Source organism: Scyliorhinus canicula, chromosome 22 (assembly GCF_902713615.1).
Source record: "Scyliorhinus canicula chromosome 22, sScyCan1.1, whole genome shotgun sequence".
Classification (NCBI taxonomy): Eukaryota; Metazoa; Chordata; class Chondrichthyes; order Carcharhiniformes; family Scyliorhinidae; genus Scyliorhinus; species Scyliorhinus canicula.
In genome coordinates, this window is record NC_052167.1 from 2,804,976 (window position 1) to 2,830,153 (window position 25,178).

At 47.5% G+C, this 25,178-nt stretch overlaps 1 protein-coding gene across 5 annotated transcripts; it reads right to left on the reverse strand.

Annotated features, from left to right (window-relative positions):
• Window positions 1-3,398: 3,398 nt before the first annotated feature.
• On the reverse strand, window positions 3,399-24,891 carry nudt13 (nudix (nucleoside diphosphate linked moiety X)-type motif 13). 5 transcript variants are annotated; one of them, XM_038782989.1, is made up of 9 exons: window positions 24,548-24,871; window positions 21,288-21,454; window positions 17,935-18,074; window positions 16,390-16,497; window positions 14,554-14,660; window positions 11,479-11,604; window positions 10,100-10,211; window positions 7,339-7,493; window positions 3,399-4,704 (listed from the first exon to the last, which is right to left on the reverse strand). In XM_038782989.1, the coding sequence occupies exons 2-9, from the start codon at window positions 21,449-21,451 to the stop codon at window positions 4,516-4,518; spliced, it is 1,101 nt and encodes a 366-aa protein (XP_038638917.1). In that variant the 5' UTR covers window positions 21,452-21,454; window positions 24,548-24,871; the 3' UTR covers window positions 3,399-4,515. The 5 variants fall into 5 exon arrangements, with proteins under 5 accessions (XP_038638917.1, XP_038638919.1, XP_038638920.1 ...); XM_038782991.1 differs by lacking the exon at window positions 11,479-11,604; XM_038782992.1 differs by lacking the exons at window positions 11,479-11,604; window positions 16,390-16,497.
• Between the last annotated feature and the right edge of the window lie 287 nt (window positions 24,892-25,178).

Consider the following 25,178-nt stretch of genomic DNA (forward strand, 5'->3'; position numbering starts at 1 on the left):
CCCACATTGCAAGACTTTTTAATTGAATCAAGAGGAATTTTCTTCAGAGGACAATAATTTTTTTTAATTTTCTATAGCACCTGTCACTGTCTCCAAAGCTCCCGTAGCCAGTTAAGTACTTTGGAAGTGTAATCAATGCTATAATGTAGGCTTTGTAACAATTAGGAAATGTAGTAATATAGGAATGTTAAGCCAAATTAATGGCCTTTTTTCTCGCTCTCATTTATTTCTCTTTATGTTTATAACTTGAACTTCCTGACTTCTTTACAAGTTGCTGTTCACTCCATTTAGTGATGCAGCCTGCTGGTAGACACTCATTTCTGGTCGAAGAGACGGGACCTGTGAAGATTTAAGGACATTGGAAGATTCACGATGAACGGACACTAGGAAGTAGAGCATCAGAGGGATCTTGGTGTGAAGGTCCATAGGTCCTTAAAGGCACCAGGATAGGAAGGTAAGGTGGTTAAGAAGGCTTATGGGAACCATGTTCACATGTTTTGGGCATGCCCTGAGCTGAGGGGGTACTGGGAGGGATTTGCGGGGGTCATGTCCCAGGTGCTAAAAACAAGGGTGGTGATAAGTCCAGGGGTGGCAATTTTTGGGGTTTCGGAAGACCCGGGCGTCCAGGGGGAGAAAGAGGCCGATGTGTTGGCCTTTGCTTCCCTGATAGCCCGGCGACGAATATTATTGGCGCGGAGGGACTCAAAGCCCCTGAATACTGAGTGGTGGCTTGCGGACATATCGAGTTTCCTGGGGATGGAAAAAATTAAGTTCGCCTTGAGGGGATCTGTGCAGGGGTTCACCCGGAGGTGGCAACCATTTATTGACTTCTTTGCGGGAGAGTGAGCGTCAGCAGGGGGTTGGGGGGAGGGGGGGGGGGGTAGAGTAGAGTAGGAGGGAAAATATGGCGGGTAGTACCGGTGGGAGGGGAGCGGGCTTGTGCAATATGTTACGATGGAAGTATTGAAAGTACGTGGATGTTTGCACATTTTTGCCTTTTTTGCTTCCTTTCTGATGATGTCTGTAACTGTTTATAAAGCCAAAAACTACCTCAATAAAATTGTTTATTAAAAAAAAAGAAGGCTTATGGGATACTTGTCTTTATTAGCCGAGGCACAGAGTATGAGCAGAGAGGTTATGATGGAGCTGTATTAAACGCGTGTTAAGCCACAGCTAGAGTACTGTGTGCAATTCTGGTCGCCACAGTACTTACTTCTTCAGAACTTACTTACTTCTTCCATCGGGCAGGAGATACAGAAGTCTGAGAACACGAACAAACAGACTCAAAAACAGCTTCTTCCCCACTGTCACCAGACTCCTAAATGACCCTCTTATTGACTGACCTCATTAACACGACACCCTGCATGCTTCATCCGATGCCAGTTCTTATGTAGTTACATTGTATATCTCGTGTTGCCCTATTATGTATTTTTTTAAATTCTCTTTTCTTTTCATGCACTTAATAAGCTGCTCGCAGAAAAATACTTTTCACTGTACCTCGGTACACGTGACAATAAACAAATCCAATCCAATCCACAGTATAGGAAGGATTTGATTGGGCTAGAGAGGGTGCAGAGGAGGTTCACCAGGATGTTGTCTGGGCTGGAGAGTTTCAGTTATGAAGAGAGGCTGGTTAGACTGGGGTTGTTCTCCTTAAGAACGGAGAAGGCTGAGGAGGAAAACCTGATTGGGGTGTACAAAATTATGAGGGGCATCAATATGGTAGATAGGAAGAACCTTTCCCCTCAATAACCAGGTGGCATAGATTGAAGGTAAGTGGCAGGAGATTTAGAGGGGATTTGAGGAAAAGGATTTTCATCCAGGGAGATGGGAATCTGGAACTCGTTGCCTGAAAGGGTGGTAGAGGCGGGAAGCCTCACAGCATTTAAGAAGCATTTAGATGAGCACTTGAAACACCAGAGCATACAAGGACACAGACCAAGTGCTGGAAAATGGGATTCAAATAGACAGATGCTTGATGGCTGGCGCAGACACGATGGACTGCATTTCTGTGCTGTAAGACTCTATGACTATGATTTGCCAACACTGAGGCTGGGAGAAGGAGTCAGAATGCACCTTGCTGCTGGAATTAAGTTCAGGACTTCTCAGAAAACTTAGGTGAAACAACTTTTGACAAGACACTGGACATTCTGGGCAGGAGTTTCTGGTCGCGCCCGCCCTGGAAATTCACGCTAGAGATCAACTGAACTTTATATTGGGCCGTCAAAGTTTCTATCTTGCCCGTGATGATTCCCACAGTGGGCGGGAGCAGAAAAGTTACCCCTATGACTCCGAAATGGGGAGAAGCGAGCCTGTTAGCAGCTGGGATTGTCCTGTAAAAACTACAATTCTTCAGAGTGCACGGTGTAAAGCACAAACAACCTGTGAGGTTTTTGCTTGTGCTGGGAAGTCAAGGTGAGGGGGGGGGGGGGGGGGGGGCAGTAGTTTAGTGTTTTAGTTGCCAACAAAGCAATATTTATTCCACGTTGATTTTAGCTTGCTTGTTAGAGGAGAAGTCTTAAAAACGCAAAATCTTGTCAAGTGACCCTTTTGGGAATTCAAATCTCTCCTTAAAAGTTGTTGGTCTCTATTGGGATTGTAGCAACGCTCTACTACCTCTCTACACCTAGTTCAAAATCTTACATCCTTGTCAATATGTGATCGACATAAAAAAATAAAACACCAAGCATCTACATAGTATCCCCAAAGCAAACGGAGGGCTATTTTTCTGCATCATTTGAAGGTTGCATTCCTCTTTATTAATACTTTAAATTGGTCCAACAAGACTACGGAGGGAGAATAAATTGAAGCACAACTGTCCACAAAACTAAATAAAATGAATAAACTAAAATTAAAATGTTTCATCCTAATTTCAAATGGCAATTTCACTTCCATGGTGGATCGCAACTCAAACACCTTATCGCACACGCTTACCACATTACCAGTTAAAGGAATCTGTTCTTTTTCAGCAAGTGGATATTATATTTATACAGGTGTTGAGATGCTGTGTGGACTGTCATTTCCACACACCAAATGTGAACACTGATAAACTAAATGTCAGACTGTGCTATGATACAGTACAGATAAATGAGCACATTATTCACCAAACATTGCAGATTGTGTATACCTCACAGCTGTTATCCTTGTGCGTCAGAGATTGCAGCTTTCAATGTAAGAAACCAGGCTTGTTCGAACTTTTTGAAGTGATGCTAAGTCATTCATATAAAACGACTGAATAAACATGCTAATTGCACTGAATTGGAATTCCCCGTTATTTCCGGGAGTAGTGTGGCTGTAAGCACTGTTTACAGTACCTGTACTCTACTGCATTCCTTGGTAATCATTATCCCAAATGATTTTCAAAATACCCAACATAAAATAAAGAGAGACTTTATTTGTAAACTTAAATGTTTTTATTTGCACTCAATTATCAATGGGCAGGATTCAATAGGTTTGTCACTTGGTTCCATTGCTGTGAAGAAATACAGCATTTTGTTACATGCTGTCGCAATGTTTCTTTGGAGAGGTTGAGATTGTGTCAGCATTTGAAATTGATCTCTGTACAGTTTCAACCCACCCATGGGGGGGGGGGGGGGGGGGGGGGGGTTGGCACATTAACCCCTCACAGCCAGTGATAACTAAAAAGAGAAGGAGGCAATGCCACCTGAGGATATTTTAGAAGTCCTTACCTTTCACCCTGATGCCACCTCACTTGCCTAACAGCGCACGGGGTGATATGCTCACGGCTGGAACTTTCACAGGCACATGGTGAACCCCGTTTCTCTTCCTTGTGACAGCCTACATAGCAACTACTGCACTTTAAAAGGTGATTCATTGGGTTAAGCACCAAGGCAGAGATATATAAAAGGCACTCAAGAATATAATCGCTAATACAACATAAAATCACAACAGATAATATTTGCTTAAATATTTAACTGAATTTCATTTTAACTGGATTTAATTACTTAAATTGTGCGTATTGCTATTCAGTCCATACAAAACAAAAGATCAATCCTGATGATCTTTTTCAATAATTCTGGTTTATCATGTAATTACCCAAGTGCTTGATGCAGATGTATGTGGGGAAAATGATTTTAATTGCACATCATCACATCTGTATGTCAGCATCAATCCCCAAAACAACTGGTCTCAAACTCCAAGAAAACTAAAATTATAAGTAGCAATTTATGTAGATATTAGCAACCCCCTGCCATCGCATGGCAGATCTTGTCACGTTTCTCACATTCCAGTCTCATTTGAGATTCATACATTGTGAACATATTCAGGGTTTTTTAACTGGTAATATATTTGCACGATGGACACTTCTCTCTGGCCCCGCTGTATAGAGGAGACAGATATTCCTCTTTATAAATGATAGAAACAAATCTGATGCAATGCACTTTTTTTTTTTGCAATGGTTTCATTGATAGCTGACCCACGTAACATGAAAATCACATTATAAAGAAACAGCAATCTGCATCAAACAGTCCCGCCAAATCCAGTGACTGCAGAATTTCAGCATGGCTGTTGCCTTTGGGTCCATTCCTTGATGAGTTGATGTGCTACAGCCCATGGGGGTGGAATGCAGAAGGGAACGTCGCCCATTTCTTTCCTGGTAGACATCCGTTTACGTTTTAAAGCTTCCGTGAGCGCCTCGGCATCAAACCAGCGGGCGTCCTCAAGTTCCGAGAGGTTCAGGTCGATCTGCAGCCATAACAAATTGCACATCAGTAATGTGGAATTACAACACTGGTGGTGAAAAAAGGAAAGGTCAAATACAACAATGATTCCAGAACTTTGCGAATTAACAAGGAGATGCAGGAGCCAGTCTGTAACAGTAGTTAAAGGTTAGAAATAATTGAAAACTAGCTGGTTCCCCGTGTGTTTGACTGTGTTAATGACTAGTGATGGAGTTACGATTGCCTGACAGGGGAAATATTTTCTGAATAAAGGCTATTTGCGGGCAGCACAGTGGCGCAGTGGTTAGCAGTGCTGCCTCACGGTGCCGAGGACCCAGGTTCGATTCTGGCCCCGGGTCACTGTCAGTGTGGAGTTTGCACATTCTCCCTGTGTCTGCGTGGCTCTCATCCCCACAACCCAAAAGGTTGTCCAGGGTAAGAGAAAACCAAATTACTGCGGATGCTGGAATCTGAAACGAAAGGGAAAATGCTGGAAAATCTCAGCAAGTCTGGCAGCATCTGTAGGGAGATGTCCAGGGTAGGTGGATTGGCCACCCTAAATTGCCCCCTAATTAGAAAAAAAGAATTGGGTACTCTTAAATTTATTTAAAACAAATAAAAAATTAAGGCTATTAGCTCCATATCTGTGCTAGAACAGCAGGATTTCCAATCAGTTTGTGAATTTGATATTAGCTGGCTGCCAATTATCCTCAAAATGTTATTAAATCTTAACATAAAATTAAAAAAAAGAACAATCAAGATAAGTATAAATAAGGATGAGCAACAAATCTCCGGTCTTGTCAGTGATATAGACATCCTAAGAATGAACAAAGTAGATTTGGTAAATCTTTATGAGGGAGGCAACGGCAAGGAATCATAGAATCAGGACAGTACAGAAAGGTCATTTGGCTCATTGAGTCTGCATCGTCAGTTTGTAAGAGATCTAATGCAATCCCATGAGACATTGTGATGCGAATCCCACCCGATGTGCGAGACAGGTAGTCTCATTTTAATGTGCAGATTCCTTAGTGACCCGAGGCTTGGGATCATTCTCCTTCACCTTGGAGGACTTGGGCGAGATGGAATAGCACTCGTGGGGGTGTCCCAGGAGACCCTAGTTCCATGTCCTTTGGGCAGGATGGTACCCTGGCACTGCTGGTGCCATCTGGGTGCACTGGCATCGCCAAGGTGCCCAGGTGGCACTGCCAATTAGCAGGGGTACTGCCAGGGTGACCCTGCCAAGTTGGCAGTTTTTGTGCAGGTGTGATAGGGCCAGGAGTGCCTTGTGTGGGTATTGGGGGGGGGGGGGGGGGTGGCCTCGGTGATCGAGACACCATTTAAAAATGGCGGCCCGATCCCTCGCTATTCCTGATGAGTTTCGGCGAGCAGAGCTCCTCAATGTACAAAACGGGGCTATGTGCGGCCTCGGCCGCCCGTTCCCCGCGGAGGTCACTTATCAAACATAAGTCGTGCTTTATAGCCTTGTGTTTCTCCCCGCTGCAAGGACTGGGAAACATACAGCTAAAAGCGCTCACTATGGGACTTTGTTCCCGTTTAGTTAAATCACGACCAGTATGTCTAAAGAGCCTCGCAAACTGGATGAATGCACCACCAACGATGATGATCCAAGTCTCCAGAGTTAGATTAACATTGAGGCCCATGGTCACCAATGTCATCTTAGGGCATGGGACCTGGAGAAAGATATAATTAATGAACATGTTAGAAGATGATGGTATGTTTAGAAAAGTGTGCATCTTCACTCACTCAGTGGTTTACATTCATGTCAGAGTCAGAAAATTGTGGGTTCAAGTCCCATTCCAGAAACATGAGCACCAGATTTTGACTAGACTGTTGGAGGAAGCTCCATCTACGCTGGGCTGGAGTAAATAGATCTCTCAGAACTGTTTTGAAGAAGAGCAGGGGAGATCACCCTGGTGTTCTGGCCAATATTTATTGCTCGACTAAAATCATTAAACCAAATTATCAGGTCACTATTTCATTGCTGCCTGTGGGAGCTTGCTGTGTGCAAATTGGTTGTTGTATTTCCTACATTACAACAATGGCTACACATCAATAATAACTGATTACAATGCCCTGAGGATATATAACTGCAAGTCCTACTTATAAAGAATACAATGTTGCTGAAGGTCTGGGAAAATCTGGTTAAGCAGGAAGCAATTGCTGTCTGACCACAAAACTCAATGGCCAGCCCTCTCTTCCCAAGCAGTGAATTGTGTCTGAAGTTCCAATGTGATGTGCCATGGACAGAAGGATGCTGCATCACACTCACACAACCTCCTGTAGAGAGTTCCTCTTCTCATCTTCTAAAAGTGAGGCACTAAAAGTAGGGGCAAGGCCCTTGACACAGAGATCAAGGCAAATGGAGAGAACCGTTGCCACTCTTGTTAGGTGGTTGCTCAGAGAATCACTGGCAAAGCCACTGGGTATGGTTGCCAGCTGACCTATTCAGTAGTATAGAAGGGAAGACAGAAAGAATATGAAATACACAAAACAAACAAACAAGACATTTCAGGGAAGGTACGGAAATTTATTTTTTTTCCTACGCCATGCATGCCTTGGGATCTGGACATTAATCTGCAGAATCCTAACCCCTTTCACTCTGCTATCTCTGATCTCCACAAACGTGAACACAATTTACCTTGTTCTGCCCTGGTTTCACCAGTGCATGGAATGCGATCATCAGGGAGCTATTAGGAAAGGGCCAGTGCTGGGATGCAGAATACTCCAATGAGGACACTTCCAAACCAACTTCCTCGGCGACTTCCCGGTGCACAGATTCCTCCACGGTTTCCCCTGGGAGAAGTGAAAAAGTTAATTAAGAATCGACATACTGTGTGTGTGGGGGGTGGAAACAAAAATTGTTGCAAATCAGTCTTGAATGATGAGCCAGTCAGTGGAAGATACTCTAGTATTTTGGCCACTCTCTAGTACGTTTACTGTGAGTCAGCAGTCATACAGGGACTTGCTTTGAAGGTGGCCTGCAGATAAACAGGGAGCATTACACTCTCTCTTCAGCCTTTTTGTATCACATTGGTGCTTGTGTAAAATCCTGAATCAAGGCATGTATCATCGGTGTATTCTATTACAGGATGTGGGTATCGCTGGCATGTCCATCCCTAATTGTCCTTGAACTGAGTGACTTGCCACGTCACGTCAAAGGGAAATCGAGAGACAACCACGTTGCTGTGGGTCTGGACTCACATGACAGCCAGGCCAGGTACGGACGGCAGATTTCCTTTCCTAAACGACTTTAGTGAACCAGATATAGTTGTCATGGTTAACATTACTGAGACTACTGTTATATTCCACTCGCTGCCATGGTGCATTGGGTCGGAGAATCCCCGGGGGGAGCGAATCCCGGCCCCGCCGCCGGCTTCCATATTCTCCGAGGCCGTTTTTCGGGTGCTGCCGGGATTCCCGCCATGCCGGTCAGGGGCTGTTGACAGCGCCCCCTCCGGCGATTCTCAGGGCCCCGATGGGCCGACGATGTTTGCTCAGTTCCGCCGCCGTGGATTACTAACCTCACACACGGCGGGACCTGGAAGGTAAGTGTGTAGGCGCCGTCCTGGGGAGGGAGGGGGGCACCACACGGTGGTCTGACCCGCGATCGGGGCCTACCGATTGGCGGGTGGGCTGGTTCCGTGGGGGCCTACTTTACTCCGTGCCGGGCCCCTATAGGGCTCCGTCATATTGCCCGGGGGCCGGCGCAGAGAAGGGAAGCCCCGCACATGCGCGGGAATACACCGGCCAGTCCACGCATGCGCGAACACGCGCAGACCGTTCGCCGCAGGTTGGAGCTGCGGGGACCACTCCAGTGCCAACCTAGCCCCTGAGAAAAGGGATAATTCCTCACTTTCGGGGGCCATTGACGCCGGAGTGGTTGGCGCCGGATTTCACGCCGGCGTGGCGGACATAGCCCCATTATTGGAGAACCCCGCCCATGGTGTCTGCAAAGCCTGCAGCAATCTCCAGAGGGATTTTTTGTTTTGAGAGGTAGAGCGAAATTAGTTGAAAAGTATTATGCGACACATGAAAGAGTGTTAAACCCTATTTATTTAATCAGGTAAAAGAAGAAGTTATAAATGAGGGCTAATTAACTTAAAGGTCAGAGCTCCCTGCCAAAGGTGAGCTACTATACAGAACAAGTGGGAACCTATTCGACCTACGACGCCTCCAATCCAGAACCAAGATCACCCAACCTCGGTCATCAAACTGCAGTACGCTGACAACGCTTGCTTATAGAGGTCAAGCTCCAAATTATTGTTGGCACATTCAAGAATAAGCCTTAGGTTAAACATCTGGAAAACAAAGGCCCTCTGCCAGCCTGCTTCCACTGTGCAACACTGCCCCCATCTATCAAATTCCACAGCAAACTATTGGATGGCACTGATCATTTCTCATAATTTAGTCGTCTTCTCTGAGTGAGGGCAGGCATTGACGATGAAACTCAACATCATCAACAGTGTGTCAGAGAAGCCTCAGCCATCTTAGGAAAAGTGTTCAAATGTCAAAGACTTCAAACACAGCACCAAGCTCATGGTTTACAGGACTGCAGTGTTACCTACTTGGAAAACAAAAACAGACACCTTAAATCCCTCGAGTAATATCACCAGTAATGCTTCCGCAAAATCCGAGAAACTCAATGGCAGAATAGGTGCTCGAATATCAGTGTCCTCTCCCAGGCCAACATCCCCACTATCAAGGCATTTTTTCTGGTTAATCAGTTACACTGGGTGGGCAACATCATCTGCATGCCTGACAGGAGATACAGTTACTGTGAAAAGCCCCTCGCCAGGTGGATTGGTCATGATAAATTGCCCTTAGTGTCCAAAATTGCCCTTAGTGTTGGGTGGGGTTACTGGGTTATGGGGATAGGGTGGAGGTGTTAACCTTGGGTAGGGTGCTCTTTCCAGGAGCCGGTGCAGACTCGATGAACCGAATGGCCTCCTTCTGCACTGTAAATTCTATGATCTATGGTCACCACACTCCGGCACACAGAATGTCCAATTCACCTAACAAGCACGTCTTTCGGGACTTGTGGGGGGAAACCAGAACACCCGGAGGAAACCCACGGAGACATGGGGAGAACGTGCAGACTCCGCACAGACAGTGACTCAAGCGCGAAGCGAACCTGGGACCCTGAGCTGTGAAGCAACAGTGCTAACCACCGTGCTATCCGAGTGAGACGCCAAATAGGGGCCAGGTATTTCCACACGGGGAGACTGTTGACAAGGATTTCCTGACGGTATCTCCTCACAAGCAAATTAGAAAAGGCTTTTGGAAATAATTCAGATGATAGACCAAAAAATCCATCATATTAAAATCAAATTGGATCCCTTTTCTTTGCACAATCTTGCACATTACATTATCTGTAAGAATCTGTAAGAAAGGCCAATTACCAATATCACAGAATCCAGCAAGGGCGCTGTACATTCCAGGAGGAAATGATTCCTGGCGTGCCAGCAGGCACTGTGCTCCGTCAGATACCAGCACAATGATCACAGGAGACACCTGTTAAATAAAGAGTCGCACAAAGTACCTTAGCAGATAGTTGTAGAAATGTTTGCCGTTGATTTAGAATTTTTAACAAACAGTAATAACAATTCAAAAACAGTAGTTGCTCCTTTGATAATCTGAATGTTTTGAATGGTAGCACCAGACATGGTTGTGGGTCACACAGCCCGAGAGGGAAGGGAGTGTCAATTCCCCCAGGTTGCATACCGTTAACTCAGGCTAAACAAGGAAATTAGTAAATGCATATATTACACAGTGCTTGGGTACAAGGAGATAATGTTGTCATGACACCCTGGGCTAGTGCATGGTCAATTCCAGCCCCACTTTACCCGGAGTCACAGCACAGGTGAAATTAGATTTTATTTTAAATACCCGAGGTCCTTGGTTGAGCCCAAGAAACTACAGTCACCAGGTTTGTAATTTTAAAACAAGTAATCTTTTATTATGTACAGTATTGCAATTAATTGGACAGAAAATATAACTATCTACTACCCCTTTCCCAACACCTCTCTTTCTAACTCGCCCACTCTACACACACAAACAAGAGGGGAAAGGGGGGGAATTACATATTAAGAAAAAAAAGATAAGGATCCCTGATGGACCGGGGTGACTTCCAGTCAATGTCTTTCTGAAGTTCAGGATATCATTTTGGTACTTCTTCCTTCTAGGCATGAGATGGTTTTCTCCAGCAAAGTTGTCTACTTTCTCTGCAGATCTCAGCATCATTTCAGGTTCACAGCAAAAGCTGCGCCAGACACACTCACTGCTTTCAGAATGATAGAGCAGTTCTTTCACTTCAGCAAGCAGGAGTGGGCGAGGGAGAGCGCTCCTTTCCCTTCCCAGGTCTAAACACTGGGTTCTCTCAGAAAGCATCCCGCAGGAACCAATCACTGACTGTTGGTAGGCAGGACACTGTCCCTGGCCAGTGCACTGGTTGCCTGTTAAGCAATCGAGCCGAGCCCCTCCACAACCTGGTTTGTAAGATCCACTCGATGCTGAGGAGTCTGGTTTCTGCTCTCCAAAACACAAAACCTGGGAACAGTGCCTTGGCAAGCAGGCTGTTTCACTTTGAGTCTTCTGCTTAAAAGCACATCCTGATTACGGGTCCACAGACCAAAATAATAAAAATGGGAACAAAGGATGTAAACAGGAAGGATTCTCACAATGTACACAGTGGGAATACAGGGTATATTATACAAAGCAAGATGATGAAGAAAGGATTAAGCAAAGCCGGAGAAAGCGAGCTGAATGCTCCAGTGGTTACCTGTGGGTAGTAGATTATTTCTTCTGTGCTACAGACACGTTTGCTACCTGACACATTCTTCTGTGTTGGGTGTCCCGTTCTACTGCAGTAGAGATGTGTGCTGTGCCAGCGGAGAAGGCCCTGTGCCTAAAATACATCCATTATTGTCTCGGGATGTCCAGACAGGTAGTCTGATCTGAAGTACAAGCCCAGACCGAAACCTCAGAACGTACAATGCAAGCCCGAGAAGGACGTTCTTAAACGTAAAGCAAAGCTGATAAAAATCAGACAGCAAACATTTGTCAATATTTTAAAGCAATGCTACAAAGTGCCGACCAGTAAAGGAGACAGTCACACATCAGAATTTCACAAGAATAAAGATGGATGGATAATTGGTTTATTGAAGAATCTTCATAGTGATAGGTACCAAATTGTGATGACGATACAAATACATTAATTATAATTCATAACAGGTATAGACAATTAAAATAATAATGCAAAAATTATACAGTATAAGGATTATGAATAACTTGGTATACAAAAAATTACAATGCGTGCAATATAGATAATCTCATCCCCTGTCGACATGCACAGTAGTGATGTTTAAAGATTTATAGTTTTAAGGGGAAAATAAAGTAGAATGCAATCACCAAGGGTTAAAATCCTGAATTCTATGTAACAAAAAGGAATGTGACTTATTCAGCTGCTATAAGCCAGTGTGGAGTGAGCCCCTGGTTAAGTGGTTTGCATTCCCACCTTGGAATAAGAAACAAAGTGTGACCATTGTGGTTATGTAAACGGACCAATGACCTCCTAGAGGGACGAATTAAAATCTCACCGCAGCATGACTTGGACAAGAGAAGTGAATGTATATTGCCAAGTTTGCTATGACACAAAATAGGTGGGATGTGAAGTGGTGAGGATAACGCAAAGAGTCTGCAGAGGGATACAGACAGTGGAAGTGATTTGAGCAAAAACTTGGCAGATTAAATTATAATATAGGAAAATGTGAAGTTTCGCACTTTGGTAGGAAGAATAAAGGAGCTGAATATTATTTAAATGGAGAGACAATGCAGAAAGCTGCAGCACAGACGGATTTGGAGGTCCTCGTGAATAAATCACAAAAAGCTCGCATACAAGTTCAGCAGGTAATAGGGAAGGCAAATGGAATGTTGGTCTTTATTTCAAAGAGAATGGAGTATAAATATAGGGAATTCCTGCTAAAGTTATTCAAGGTACTAGTTAGACTACACCTGGAATACTGTGAACAGTTTTGGTCCCCTTATCTATGAAGGTGTTTTCTTATGAGGAGAGGTTGAGTAGGTTGGGCCTGTACTCATTGGATTTTAGAGGAATGAGAGGCGACTTTATTGAGACATATAGGATTCTCAGGGGCTTGACACTGTAGATGCTGAGAGGTTGTTTCCCCTTGTGGGAGAGTGTAGGACCAGAGGGCTTTATCTCAGAGTAAGGGGTCACCATTTAAGATAGAGATGAGGAGGAATGTCTTCTCTCAGAAGGTGGCAAATGTCCCTACACTGTCCCCATCAAACACTCCCAGGACAGGCACAGCACGGGGTTAGATACAGAGTAAAGCTCCCTCTACACTGTCCCCATCAAACACTCCCAGCACGGGGTTAGATACAGAGTAAAGCTCCCTCTACACTGTCCCCATCAAACACTCCCAGGACAGGCACAGCACGGGGTTAGATACAGAGTAAAGCTCCCCCTACACTGTGCCCATCAAACACTCCCAGGACAGGTACAGCACGGGGTTAGATACGGAGTAAAGCTCCCTCTACACTGTCCCCATCAAACACTCCCAGGACAGGCACAGCACGGGGTTAGATACAGAGTAAAGCTCCCCCTACACTGTGCCCATCAAACACTCCCAGGACAGGTACAGCACGGGGTTAGATACAGAGTAAAGCTCCCCCTACACTGTCCCCATCAAACACTCCCAGGACAGGTACAGCACAGGGTTAGATACAGAGTAAAGCTCCCTCTGCACTGTCCCCATCAAACACTCCCAGGACAGGCACAGCACGGGGCTAGATACAGAGTAAAGCTCCCTCTACACTGTCCCCATCAAACACTCCCAGGACAGGTACAACACTGGGTTAGATACAGAGTAAAGCTCCCTCTACACTTTCCCCATCAAACACTCCCAGGACAGGTACAGCACGGGGCTAGATACAGAGTAAAGCTCCTCCCACAGTCCAAAGATGTGCAGGTTAGGTGGATTGGCCATGATAAATTGCCCTTAGTGTCCAAAATTGCCCTTAGTGTTGGGTGGGGTTACTGGGTTATGGGAATAGGGTGGAGGTGTTGACCTGGGGTAGGGTACTCTTTCCAAGAGCCGGTGCAGACTTGATGGGCCGAATGGCCTCCTTCTGCACTGTAAATTCCATGATAATCAATGATTAACCTCGGACAAAGGTTCGGCACAACATCGTGGGCCGAAGAGCCTGCTCTGTGCTGTATTTGTCTATGTTCTATGTTCTAAAAAGGGATGAGCAATAAATGCTGATCTTCCCAGTGATATCCACACTCTTCGAATTAAAATTAAGGTTTGAAATGGCAAGGCAGACCAAAATTTAGGTTTGGTAATTCTAGGATGTGGGAGAGGCAAACCTGTTTCCCCATCGAATGAGCTGTGTGAGTCCAGAAAATCCCATTTGTTGGTTTTTAAGATGGTTACGGCCATGGAAAAAGTGCTCATTGTTGGTCAGTCAGTGAATTCTAATATCACTTTCACATTAATCTCAGGGAAGAATGCGAAGATACAAAAACTACAGTGAGCCGCTGGCCTTGTTAGAACTATGATGGAACGGCCAACTCAACTTTAGAGTCACTGGAAAAAATTCCAAAGCAACCAAATGAATGAGAGGCACCAAGATGTTGCAAAACTCACAAAATATGCAGCCTAGACAAGACCCTGACCCTTGTCAGTACACAGCAACACTGTGCTTACCGCACCCACTCCCCGATGAATGTGTTTGTGTTACAGTCTAAATCTGACGCTTGCTCCTGAATGGAAATAATGGATGAAAAAAGTTTTCCCAATTTCAAAGTTTGCCAAAGTATATGTTCTACCTGAGACAACAAGGGAGCATCCTTTCCATCCAAGAGGAAGAAGGCTTTCCGCAAATCAACAAATGTTCCCTTCAGAACTGATTCCGCTTTGACCTTTTCAATTCGACCTGCAATTAAGAGCACAGGTTAGAACATCATCCTTTGTCAAACGTGTTAACGGCAGTGGCATTCTAAGGGCCCCAAATGTTTCTAGCTTTTACTGTTTTTGCAAAGTGATTACCTTCGTAATGTTTCAGGCCGTTATGCCATTAGAGTCTCACAAGGAGCAGTTGAGAAGGGAATTGAAACAAAGGAATAAACAAGAGTTTGATGCAATGTGGATTTTGGTGAACAAAGAACAAGCAGGGAAGGGAGACGAGTTAGATAAGGAACACAAAGAAAACACGGGGCGGGATTCTCCGGTCTCCGACGCCAAAATCGCATTCAACGATCAGCCGGAGAATCCCCATTTGCGCCGAAATCTGGGGCGGCACCGCATTTGCAGTGACAGGTAGTCACCCGAGGCCCTCCCCCGATGCTCCATCGCCGAAGGGCTGTGTTCCCAACGGCGTGGCTCACTAATGCTATTTATTTTCGTAAACCCGGCTGGACTGAGTCCGGCGCCGCCACTGTCGGGAGGGGGTGTTCCGCGGGTGGTCCGGGGTGGGGAGCCTGGTCAAATGGGGGCAGTTTTTGGCAGGCCAGATCCGCGGGCGGCTTGCACCATGTTGCACGGTGCGGCCATTGCAGGCCGCTGCCGTGTGTATGCGCGGCCACGGACCCGGCAATTCTCCGGCCGTATCCACAGCTAAATCCGGGGGTTTTATGCTGCATTCCTGCTTGCCTCCCCCCCCCCAGACGCAACATGTGCGCCGCTTTTTCTGGCATAAAACGCTACTGTTCCCACGCCTGCCTGAGCATAAGACCATAAGACATAGGAGCAGAATTAGGCCACTCGGCCCATCGAGTCTGCTCCGCCATTCAATCATGGCTGATATTTTTCTCATCCCCATTCTCTGGCCTTCTCCTCATAACCCCATATCCCCTTATTGATCAAAAACCTATCTATCTCTGTCTTAAGAATACTCAGTGATTTGGCCTCCATAGCCTTCTGCGGCAAAGAGTTCCACAGATTCACCCCCCTCTGGCTGAATAAATTCCTCCTCATCTCTGTTTTAAAGGATCGTCCCTTTAGTCCGGGATTGTGCCCTCTGGTTCTAGTTTCTCCTACGTGGAAACATCCTCTCCACGTCCACTCTATCCAGGCCACGCAGTTTCCTGTAAGTTTCAATAAGATCCCCCCTCATCCTTCTTAGTCTTCAAATCGGAGAATCCAGCCCACACGTTTTGATGGAGGGGACTTTGGAAAGAGGGTTGATTACTTACATGAGGAGCAAACAGAAGAGGTCGATCACAGAATGATACAGCACAGGAGGTGGCCATTTGGTCAACCCCCTCAGTGCCAGCTCATCCCACTTTCCCTGTAGCTGTGCCATTTTCTTCTCTCAAGTATTTATCCTATGCCTTTTGGAAGTTGTTATTGAATCTGCTTCCACCTCATTTCTAGTAATGTGTGTATGTAAATGAAGAAAAACAGTTGCACGAATGCGGAGCAAGCAAATAATGTAATCTGACCCATCTGTCTCAGATAGAGTACACTGCAAATACCAAGATCTGTACAATGTCGTTCCAATAAAAAAAGTCCCAAAATGCGTGTCGATAAAGGGATGTAAACATTTAACTCCAATCATGTTATGTATGGCAGGTATGGCAGCGTAGCAAAGTTGCATAACTACAGTGTTACTATCTGTAAGGTTACATTCTTTTCAAAATCAGGCCCGTGCAGGATAGTTTTACCTAGATCAAGAGCAAATTGGGGCACATGATTTTCTGTGCAGCCAATCAGCACCGACTCCTCTATATATTTCTCCTTCTGATTCAAATTCTGAAGAATTCCATTCAGCTCTGGAAGGGAAGATACCTTGTTTAATCAGCATTGTTCAAGGACACAAGTTCAAATCCCACCATGGCAGTTGGGGGCATTTAAATGCAATGAATTAATAAATCTGGAATAAAAACACCAACATTAGTAAAGATGATCATGAATCGTATTGTACTAAAAATACCTCTGGCACACTTCAGAGGAGGACATCTGAAGTTCTTGCCCAGTCTGCCCTCTATGCAAGTCCAAACCCACAGCAAAGTGGTTGGCCCTTAACTACGCTCTGAAACAGCCAAGTACCTACAACTCAGTGGTATCAACAGGAAGGGCCCTTACAATGTTTCTGTTAATACTCCAAACGGTTGTGGTTCAAAAAGATGCTGTGCCCCCACCCACTTTAAGGACAATTTGGAATGGGTAATAAATGTTGGGCTTACCACTGATGCTCACATCCCACAAATTTTAAAAAAAAAATTAAATTAATCGATCTCAGTATTCAATATACTCAATGTTGGAGCGTCCACAATCCTCTGGGGTTCTAAAGATTCACAACCCTCTTGGTGACCTCTTCCTGTTTCTAAATGCAAGAACCACCTAAAGTTGCAAGTAGTGATCCTGCGTTAATCCTGCAATTCAGAACAAATTGTGAGACCCGAGGGCAGCACGGTGGTGCAGTGGTCAGCATTGCTACCTCACGGCGCCGAGATCCCAGGTTCCATCCTGGCTCTGGGTCACTGTCCGTGTGGAGTTTGCACATTCTCCTCTTGTTTGCATGGGTTTCGCCCCAACAACCCAAAGATGTGCAGGGTAGGTGGATTGGCCACACTAATTTGCCCTTTAATTGGAAAAAATGAATTGGGTACTCTAAGTTTTTTTTAAATTGTGAGACCATGCTCACACCAACTTTGGGCATTTTACACAATCATTGATATATGACTTCTAGACAGATCTTGCATTGTTCTGTCAACTCAATTTCTTGGAGGACAGGGGATGAAGTGATAGAGAGGGAGTCTTTTTTCCTTGAAACGTTGAGGTAACAATGCTGCATCTCAGCGCCAGGGACCTGGTTTGATTCCAGCCTTGGGTGACTATGTGCAATTTGCATGTTCTCACCGTGTCTGTGTGGGTTGCCTCCAGGTGCTCCAGTTTCCTCCCACAGTCCAAAGATGCGCAGGTTTGGTGGATTGGCCATGTTAAATTGCCCCTTAGTGTCCAAGGATGTACAGGTTATGGGGAAGCAGCTGGGCAGTGGGCCTAGGTAGGGGGCTCTTTCGGAGGGTTGGTGCAGACTCGATGGGCCAAATGGTTCTACGGAAACCCTTGCTAAAAGGTTGCCCAATGTAAGAGGAGATGGATGTTTTTTTATGCTGGCGTATGCAGTCTCTTATGCACCCATTTTCAATTTTTGATAGAGAATTGACACTGACCCCATGCATCTTATTATTCCGCAGTACTTGTACCTGAGGCTGTCACAAATGGTGCCGTGTATTTGTTTTCACTCCTCTGCAAAAGTGGGGAGAAACTGTGAAAGAGAAGGAAGGCTCCAGAGGTCAGGGCTTTCCTGCAAGCTTCGTCATCCTCCTTTAGCTCAAGCAGGTGGCTGCAATACAAAAACAATATATTTCATATATGAACTACAACAGTTGGTCCACGTTTCCAGAGAGGAAGTAACAAATCTGCACACACAGGAGGCATTGGATGCTTGACAGAACTCCACAGCTGTCTGATGTACTGCATATCAAATAATTTTTGCCAAACCTCCAAATGCACCTACATTTGGGAAAGCATGCATAGCCATCGGCTCCAAAGGTATCATGAACATGCTCAGTCTGCCCCATAAATTAACAGAAACATTGTTAGGGCCCTTCCTGTTGATTCCCCTTTCTCCACTTTATTTTTGCTGTTAGCGTGTTGATCCAGGGATGCTTAATGGACATATATCTTAAATTTGAGGTGAAAATGAGGTACTCAAGTCGCAACATGGGGCGGCACATGGCGCAGTGGTTAGCACTGGGACTGTGGCGCTAAGGACCCGGGTTCGAATCCCGGCCTGGGTCACTGTCCGTGTGGAGTTTGCACATTCTCCCCATGTTGGCGTGGGTCTCACCCCCACAACCCAAAGATGTGCAGGGTAGGTGGATTGGCCACGGTAAATTGCCCCTCAATTGGGAAAAAAAAATAATTGGGTACTCTAAAAAAATTTTTTTAAACTAAACAAAAGTCACAACAAAGTACGCTGTGCTAGCTTTGGAGGCCGAACTCAGGCTTTTGGGCACCTGAGGAATCGGTAGGACCCAGTTCGATTGGTTAGCTGGTGGCTGTATTCTGCACGGTAACAGGCAGTGATTGGATCCTACCCGAGTGGGATGTTGTTTTTCCAGAGAACCAAGGAAGGACAGTTGGTTCCTGGATGCTCAGGAAAGGACCTGCTCTCTCGCTTTCTCCAGAAAAGCTACAAAGCTGCTGTATTTCTGAAACTGCAGAGATCTGAACGAACCTACAGTAAAACTCTTTACAGACTGAAGGCAGAAACTTCCAACTATATGCCTAAACTGAAGGAAGTCTTGCTCGAAGCTCACCATCTGAAACGAAGACTCTTATCCCTTTACTTATTTTACACCCCTCCTTTTCCCCTCTGTGTTTGTCGGCCTTGTGGATGTGTGTGTATATGAGAGTGGGGCAAGTTTAAGTGGGAGGGGGTTAGGAATTAGATAATAGTTAACCTGATTTATTTGCTGCATTTTAAATTGTTATTAATAAAATTAATTGTATTTAAATTTGCAAACTTGGATACTGTAGGTATTGGGCAACCAAGGGCCAAAGACTTTGGGTGTTTTTCTAAGAATTATTTATTAATTTCAATTGTGTTGTGACACCAGGTGAAGTGGGACTGGAATTGACCACACACAGCCCAAGGAAAACTGAGATTCTGAATGGTGACAGAGAAACACTGGCAGGGACACTGTTTGCTAGCTTTCCTCCTGTTCGGAGGTGGATGTGATATGAAGGAGAGCCTACTACAGGAAAATGAATTGCACGCAAAATTAGGCTAAAAAAAAACAGAAACATCTCTCCTTGTTAAACGTAACCGCAAGGATTGAACAGCTTTAGTGATTGGTATGACCCAGTGGAGCCAGCGTTGCGCTCGCCCTTGTAGATACTTTCCCTGTGCCGTCAGCTGCGGTGTGTAGTAACTTGCTGGTGTTAGAAGGTTGTGGGCTCAAGCTCCACTCTGGACTTGAGTATTTAGTCGAGGCTAATGCTCCAATGCATCAGGGCTACAGCGCACTGGAATGTCAGATTTGCCATCTTTCAGATGAGCCCCCTCTCCCTTCGCAGGTGGATGTAAAAAATCCCAGGGCACCGTTTGAAGACGGCCAGGTAAGTAATCCGCAGTATCCTTGCCAACCCTTCAATCGTCATCACTAAAAAGAGTAGGTTCTCTGGTCACTGTCAGATTGCTGTTTGTGGGATCTTGCCATGCACAAACTGGCTGCTGTGTATCTTACATTACAACAGTGACTACATTCCAAGGAATGCTTTATTGGTTGAAGAGTGCTGGGGGTTGGGTGGGGGGTAGGGGGGGGGGGGGGATGTGAAGGGCATTATCAGTTCTGATGAACGGTCAGCGATCTGAAATGTTTTGTTAGCCACTGATGCTGCCTAATCTGTTGAGTATTCCAGCATTTTATGTTTTTCTGTTATACAATGGCACCCAGAGGCAGGTGAATCCACTACAGATCAGAAATGTGATTCATAGGGCAGCACGGTGGCCTAGTGGTTCGCACAACCGCCTCACGGCGCTGAGGTCCCAGGTTCGATCCCGGCTCTGGGTCACTGTCCGTGTGGAGTTTGCACATTCTCCCCGTGTCTGCGTGGGTTTCACCCCCACAACCCAAAAAAAAAATGTGCAGAGTAGGTGGATTGGCCACACTAAATTGCCCCCTAATTGGAAAAAAATAATTGGGTAATCTAAATTTATAAAAAAAAAAGAAATGTGATTCATTCTAGAGCACAAAGACTCTCAGGAAATGTAGCAGCATATATATTTTTCTTGAATCCATTCTGCAATGTAACTCGGCCAAACTGGAGCCCTGGATTAACACACTAACGTTGGCGCACTGATGTTTCACCTCTGGACCCTTGGTTAAAATCTGGAGCAGAACGAGGAGCCCAAATTATATTCCTTCTGAAGTCTGTAACGCGAGATCATTACAGATATCTGTAGTTATTTATAGGGCAGCACAGTAGCAAGCACTGTGGCTTCACAGCACCAGGTTAGTTTCCTGCCTTGGTCACTGTCTACACTTTCGCCCTGTGTCTGCGTGGGTTTCCTCCGGATGCTCTGGTTTCCTTCCACAAGACCCGAAAGAAGTGCTGTTGGGTGAATTGGACATTCTGAATTCTCGGTGTACCCAAACAGGCACCGGAATGTGGCGACATGGGGATTTTCGCAGTGTTAATGTAAGCCTACTTGTGACAATAAAGGTTATTATTTATTAGTGGGAAGGGATTTGCATTTTATGCAACTAAAATTGATTTGAGACTGAGGCCAAAAGATGGGAAATGGAAATGTTTGCATGGGTGCATTATGAAATCCTACCGAAATTGGAATCGACACATTTAAGGTTCATGCTGGAGGGAATTTTACTTTGCCATACATGTGCGTTGCATCGTCAGAGAGAGCCCAATGTAGTTATTACATGCTAAACATGGAACAGCACTCTTATCCACCATTGACACCACTAGATTTAACGAGCAGAATACACATACTGGAAATAAATAAATGCGCAGACACTGAGCTAACACTTACCGCATCCGACTGACATAATTTGAAACCAATCTGCAGGACATCTGCATGGTCGGCGTGCTGAAATTCCTCAAAAAAAGAGGCATCATTTTCTCTTTGCAACTCCTGTTCTGAATTTGTGACTCAAGTCCTTCCAAACTCTCCAGGGCACCAAAAAAAAGCAACATAAGCTGTTTGGAAATAGAACCGAGTCAAACTCCGTACACAGAGCAGGCAAAGGAGGAGTGAAAGGTTCAACTGCCTTATCTTATCATGAGGTACCTCCCATTGTGGCATGGTTCAGAACAGGAATCCAGAAGCAGCATTTATTTACTGAGCTTCTCCAAGCCTCCTAGATTAAAGTATATTGGTACAAATGAATTTGTATGAAACCAACTGGCCCGCTGGCTAGATCCTAATTTTTCAATTGAACATTGCTGAAAAGAGTCGTGTTGCCGAATCTTTTCGTCTTGCACTCATCAGCACAAATGCAAGAATGCCAAATTTCAAGCACGCACGACAATTCATACTGCAGGAGAAAAGGGTGCAACTCAACTCCGATTGGCCAAAATGTTGCCATGGGTTTGAGAAAAGCTTCAGCAATATGTCTCACATCTCAGCAATATTCAAGTTTGGTACCACCAAGTAACTATTTTCCAACTGTGTAACCCAAGTATAAATCAGTAATCAGATGATCACTAGTATACACACACACTTCATTCTACTGAAATTTATGTTGCTCGCTTCCCCATATCATGCTGAAGTGCCAGCTTTAAACGGTTTGGACTAGGATCTGAAGCCAACTATAGAACAACTCTGGAATTTTTTTTGAGTCGCAGGTTATAGCATCATTTAAACAAAATGTATTCAAGGAGGCAACCGAGAGCAATGGGAAATGCAGCAAAGGCAGTAAGTTTCAAATCTGTGACAGCTAGGCAGTCAAATACTTGACTGCATGACGCCTAGACTGTATCATTTTGCCGGGATACCAGCAGAACCATAGATGTCCCAATTCAACAGAAGTGGAAGAAGACAGCTCTGTATTCAGAAACAAACAATTGAAATGTTTTCTGGCATTCCATTAATTGGCTAGACAGCTGGTGTGGAACAGATTGGTGCCAACAGCACATGGTTCAATTCCCTGTTCCTTCTGGGTGAATTTGTGACCTGCCTCCACTGGGTGGGCACAGTGGTTGGCACAACTGCCTCCCAACTCCAGGGTCCTGGGTTCAATTCCGGCCTCAGGTGACTATCTGGTGGAGTTTGTACGTTCTTCCGTGTCTGGGTGGATTTCCTTTGGGTGCACCGGATTCCTCCCACATGTGCAGGTTAGATAGATTGGCTATGAAAAACTGCCCCTTAGTGTCCAAAAGGTTACATCGGGCTACTGGGTTACAGGGATAGAGTGGAGGCTTAAGTAGGGTGCTCTTAGGCCAGCATGGTGGCAGAGTGGTTAGTACTGCTGCCTCAAGGCACAGAGGACCCGAGTTCCATCCCGGCCCTGGGTCACTGCCCGTGTGGAGTTTGCACATTCTGCCCGAGTCTGCGTGGGTATCACCCCCACAACACAAAAAGATGTGCAGGGTAGGTGAATTGGCCACACTAAATTGCCCCTTAAGTGGAAAAAAGTTGTGTACTCTAAATTTATTTAATAAAAACACAATTCATATGCATTGTTTTAATGTGAAACCGAACTGCAGCTGCACAGAGAAGGGGAGGACCCTGGGGTGGGCAAGGGGACAGGCAGCCGGGCCGACATCAGGAGTGGGGCAGGCACTGGGGTACGCAAGGGGTCGGGCAGCAGGGCGGACACCAGGGCAGGCGGGTGGGGGGGGGGGGGGAAACAGACACCGGGGCAGGCGGGGCGGGGGCAGAGACAGAAGGCGGGGCGGGGGGGGGGGGGGGGGGGGGAAGAGACAGACACCAGGGCGGGCCGGGGGGGGAGGGGGGGAGACAGACACCGGGGCAGGCGGGGGGGAGACAGACACCGGGGCAGGCAGGGCGGGGTGGGGCGGGGGGGGGGGAGAGACAGACACCAGGGCAGGCAGCGGGGGAAGGGGGACAGACACCAGGGCAGGCAGGCGGGGGGGGGGGGGGGGGGGGGGAGGGGAAGGGGACAGACATCAGGGCCGGGGGGGGGAGGAGGAGAGAAGAGACAGACACGGTGGGGTGGGGGGTGACAGACACGGTGGGGTGGGGGGTGACAGACACGGTGGGGTGGGGGGTGACAGACACGGTGGGGTGGGGGGTGACAGACACGGTGGGGTGGGGGGTGACAGACGTGGGGGGAGAGACAGACACAGGAGGGGTGGGGGTGACAGACACGGGGGAGGTGACAGACACGGGGGGGTGACAGACACGGGGGGGGTGACAGACCCGGGGGGGGGGGGGGGGTGACAGACCCGGGGGGGGGGGGGGTGACAGACCCGGGGGGGGTGACAGACCCGGGGGGGGGGGGGTGACAGACCCGGGGGGGGGGGGTGACAGACACGGGGGGGGGTGACAGACACAGGGGGGGGTGACAGACACGGGGGGGGGGGGTAACAGACACGGGGGGGGGGTGACAGACATCGGGGGGGGTGACAGACATCGGGGGGGTGACAGACACTGGGGGGGTAACAGACACGGGGGGGGGGTGACAGACATCGGGGGGGGGGTGACAGACATCGGGGGGGGGTGACAGACATCGGGGGGGGTGACAGACATCGGGGGTGACAGACATCGGGGGGGTGACAGACACGGGGGGGGGTGACAGACACGGGGGGGGTGACAGACACGGGGGGGGTGACAGACACCGGGGGGGGGTGACAGACACCGGGGGGGGGTGACAGACATCGGGGGGGGGGGGTGACAGACATCGGGGGGGGTGACAGACACGGGGGGGGTGACAGACACGGGGGGGTGACAGACACGGGGGGGGTGACAGACACGGGGGGGGTGACAGACACGGGGGGGGAGGGTGACAGACACCGGGGGGGGGGAGGGTGACAGACACCGGGGGGGGGGGGGGGGAGGGTGACAGACACTGGGGGGGGGGGGTGACAGACATCGGGGGGGGGGGGGTGACAGACACGGGGGGGGGGGGGTGACAGGACACGGGGGGGGGGTGACAGACACGGGGGGGGGGGGGTGACAGACACGGGGGGGGGGTGACAGACACGGGGGGGGGGGGTGACAGACACGGGGGGGGGGGTGACAGACACGGGGGGGGGGGGTGACAGACACGGGGGGGGGTGACAGACACGGGGGGGGGTGACAGGGGGTCAGTGCGGTTCAGGCCTCACCGTCTGCGCGAGGCCGCCTTCGGCGCCGCGAATTCCCTCGGTTTCCACACCGGGATCCCCGGGCCCGGACCGTTACCCGGGGCAACGCGGAGCCGCTTGATCCCGCCACCTGCCAACGAGAGGCAGCAGGAGGCAAGATGGGTCCCTGGAGGCTAAAATTCACCAACCCCTCCCACTCGTCTGAAATCATAAAGCCACGGTGAGGGAGGTCAGGCGTTATATTTCAGAAATGAGGGGGTAGAGCTGACACAGAGGTCATTTCGGTCAATGACATCGGGAGTGCTGGCATTCTGCGCCCCCTGCGGTGGGTGAGCAGCGCCCCCTGCGATCGGAGGTCATATCGGGCATGCGTGGGCGCTGGGAGGAGTGCTGAGCATCGCCCCCGCAGCGCCCTCAGCGGTGGAAGATCATATCGGGCATGCGTGGGCGCTGGGAGGAGTGCCGGGCATCCCCCTGCAGCGCCCTCAGCGGTGGAAGGGCATATTGGGTATGCGTAGGCGCTGGGAGGAGTGCCGAGCATCGCCCATACCGCGCCCCCTGCGATCGGAGGTCATATTGGGCATGCCTATGCGCTGGGAGGAGTGCCGGGCATCGCCCCCACAGCGCCCCCCTGCGATCGGAGGTCATATGG

Bases quoted from the DNA above. Each gene is read 5' to 3' on its own strand.
- nudt13 (XM_038782987.1), bottom strand. From the start codon at position 21,451: ATGTTGCTTTTTTTTGGTGCCCTGGAGAGTTTGGAAGGACTTGAGTCA. The intron at 11,605-14,553 runs GTAGAACATATA...GATGTATTTTAG, and splicing joins ATGCTCCCTTGTTGTCTCAG to GCACAGGGCCTTCTCCGCTG. The intron at 11,292-11,478 runs GTAACCACTGGA...GCTTTTAAGCAG, and splicing joins AAATAATCTACTACCCACAG to AAGACTCAAAGTGAAACAGC.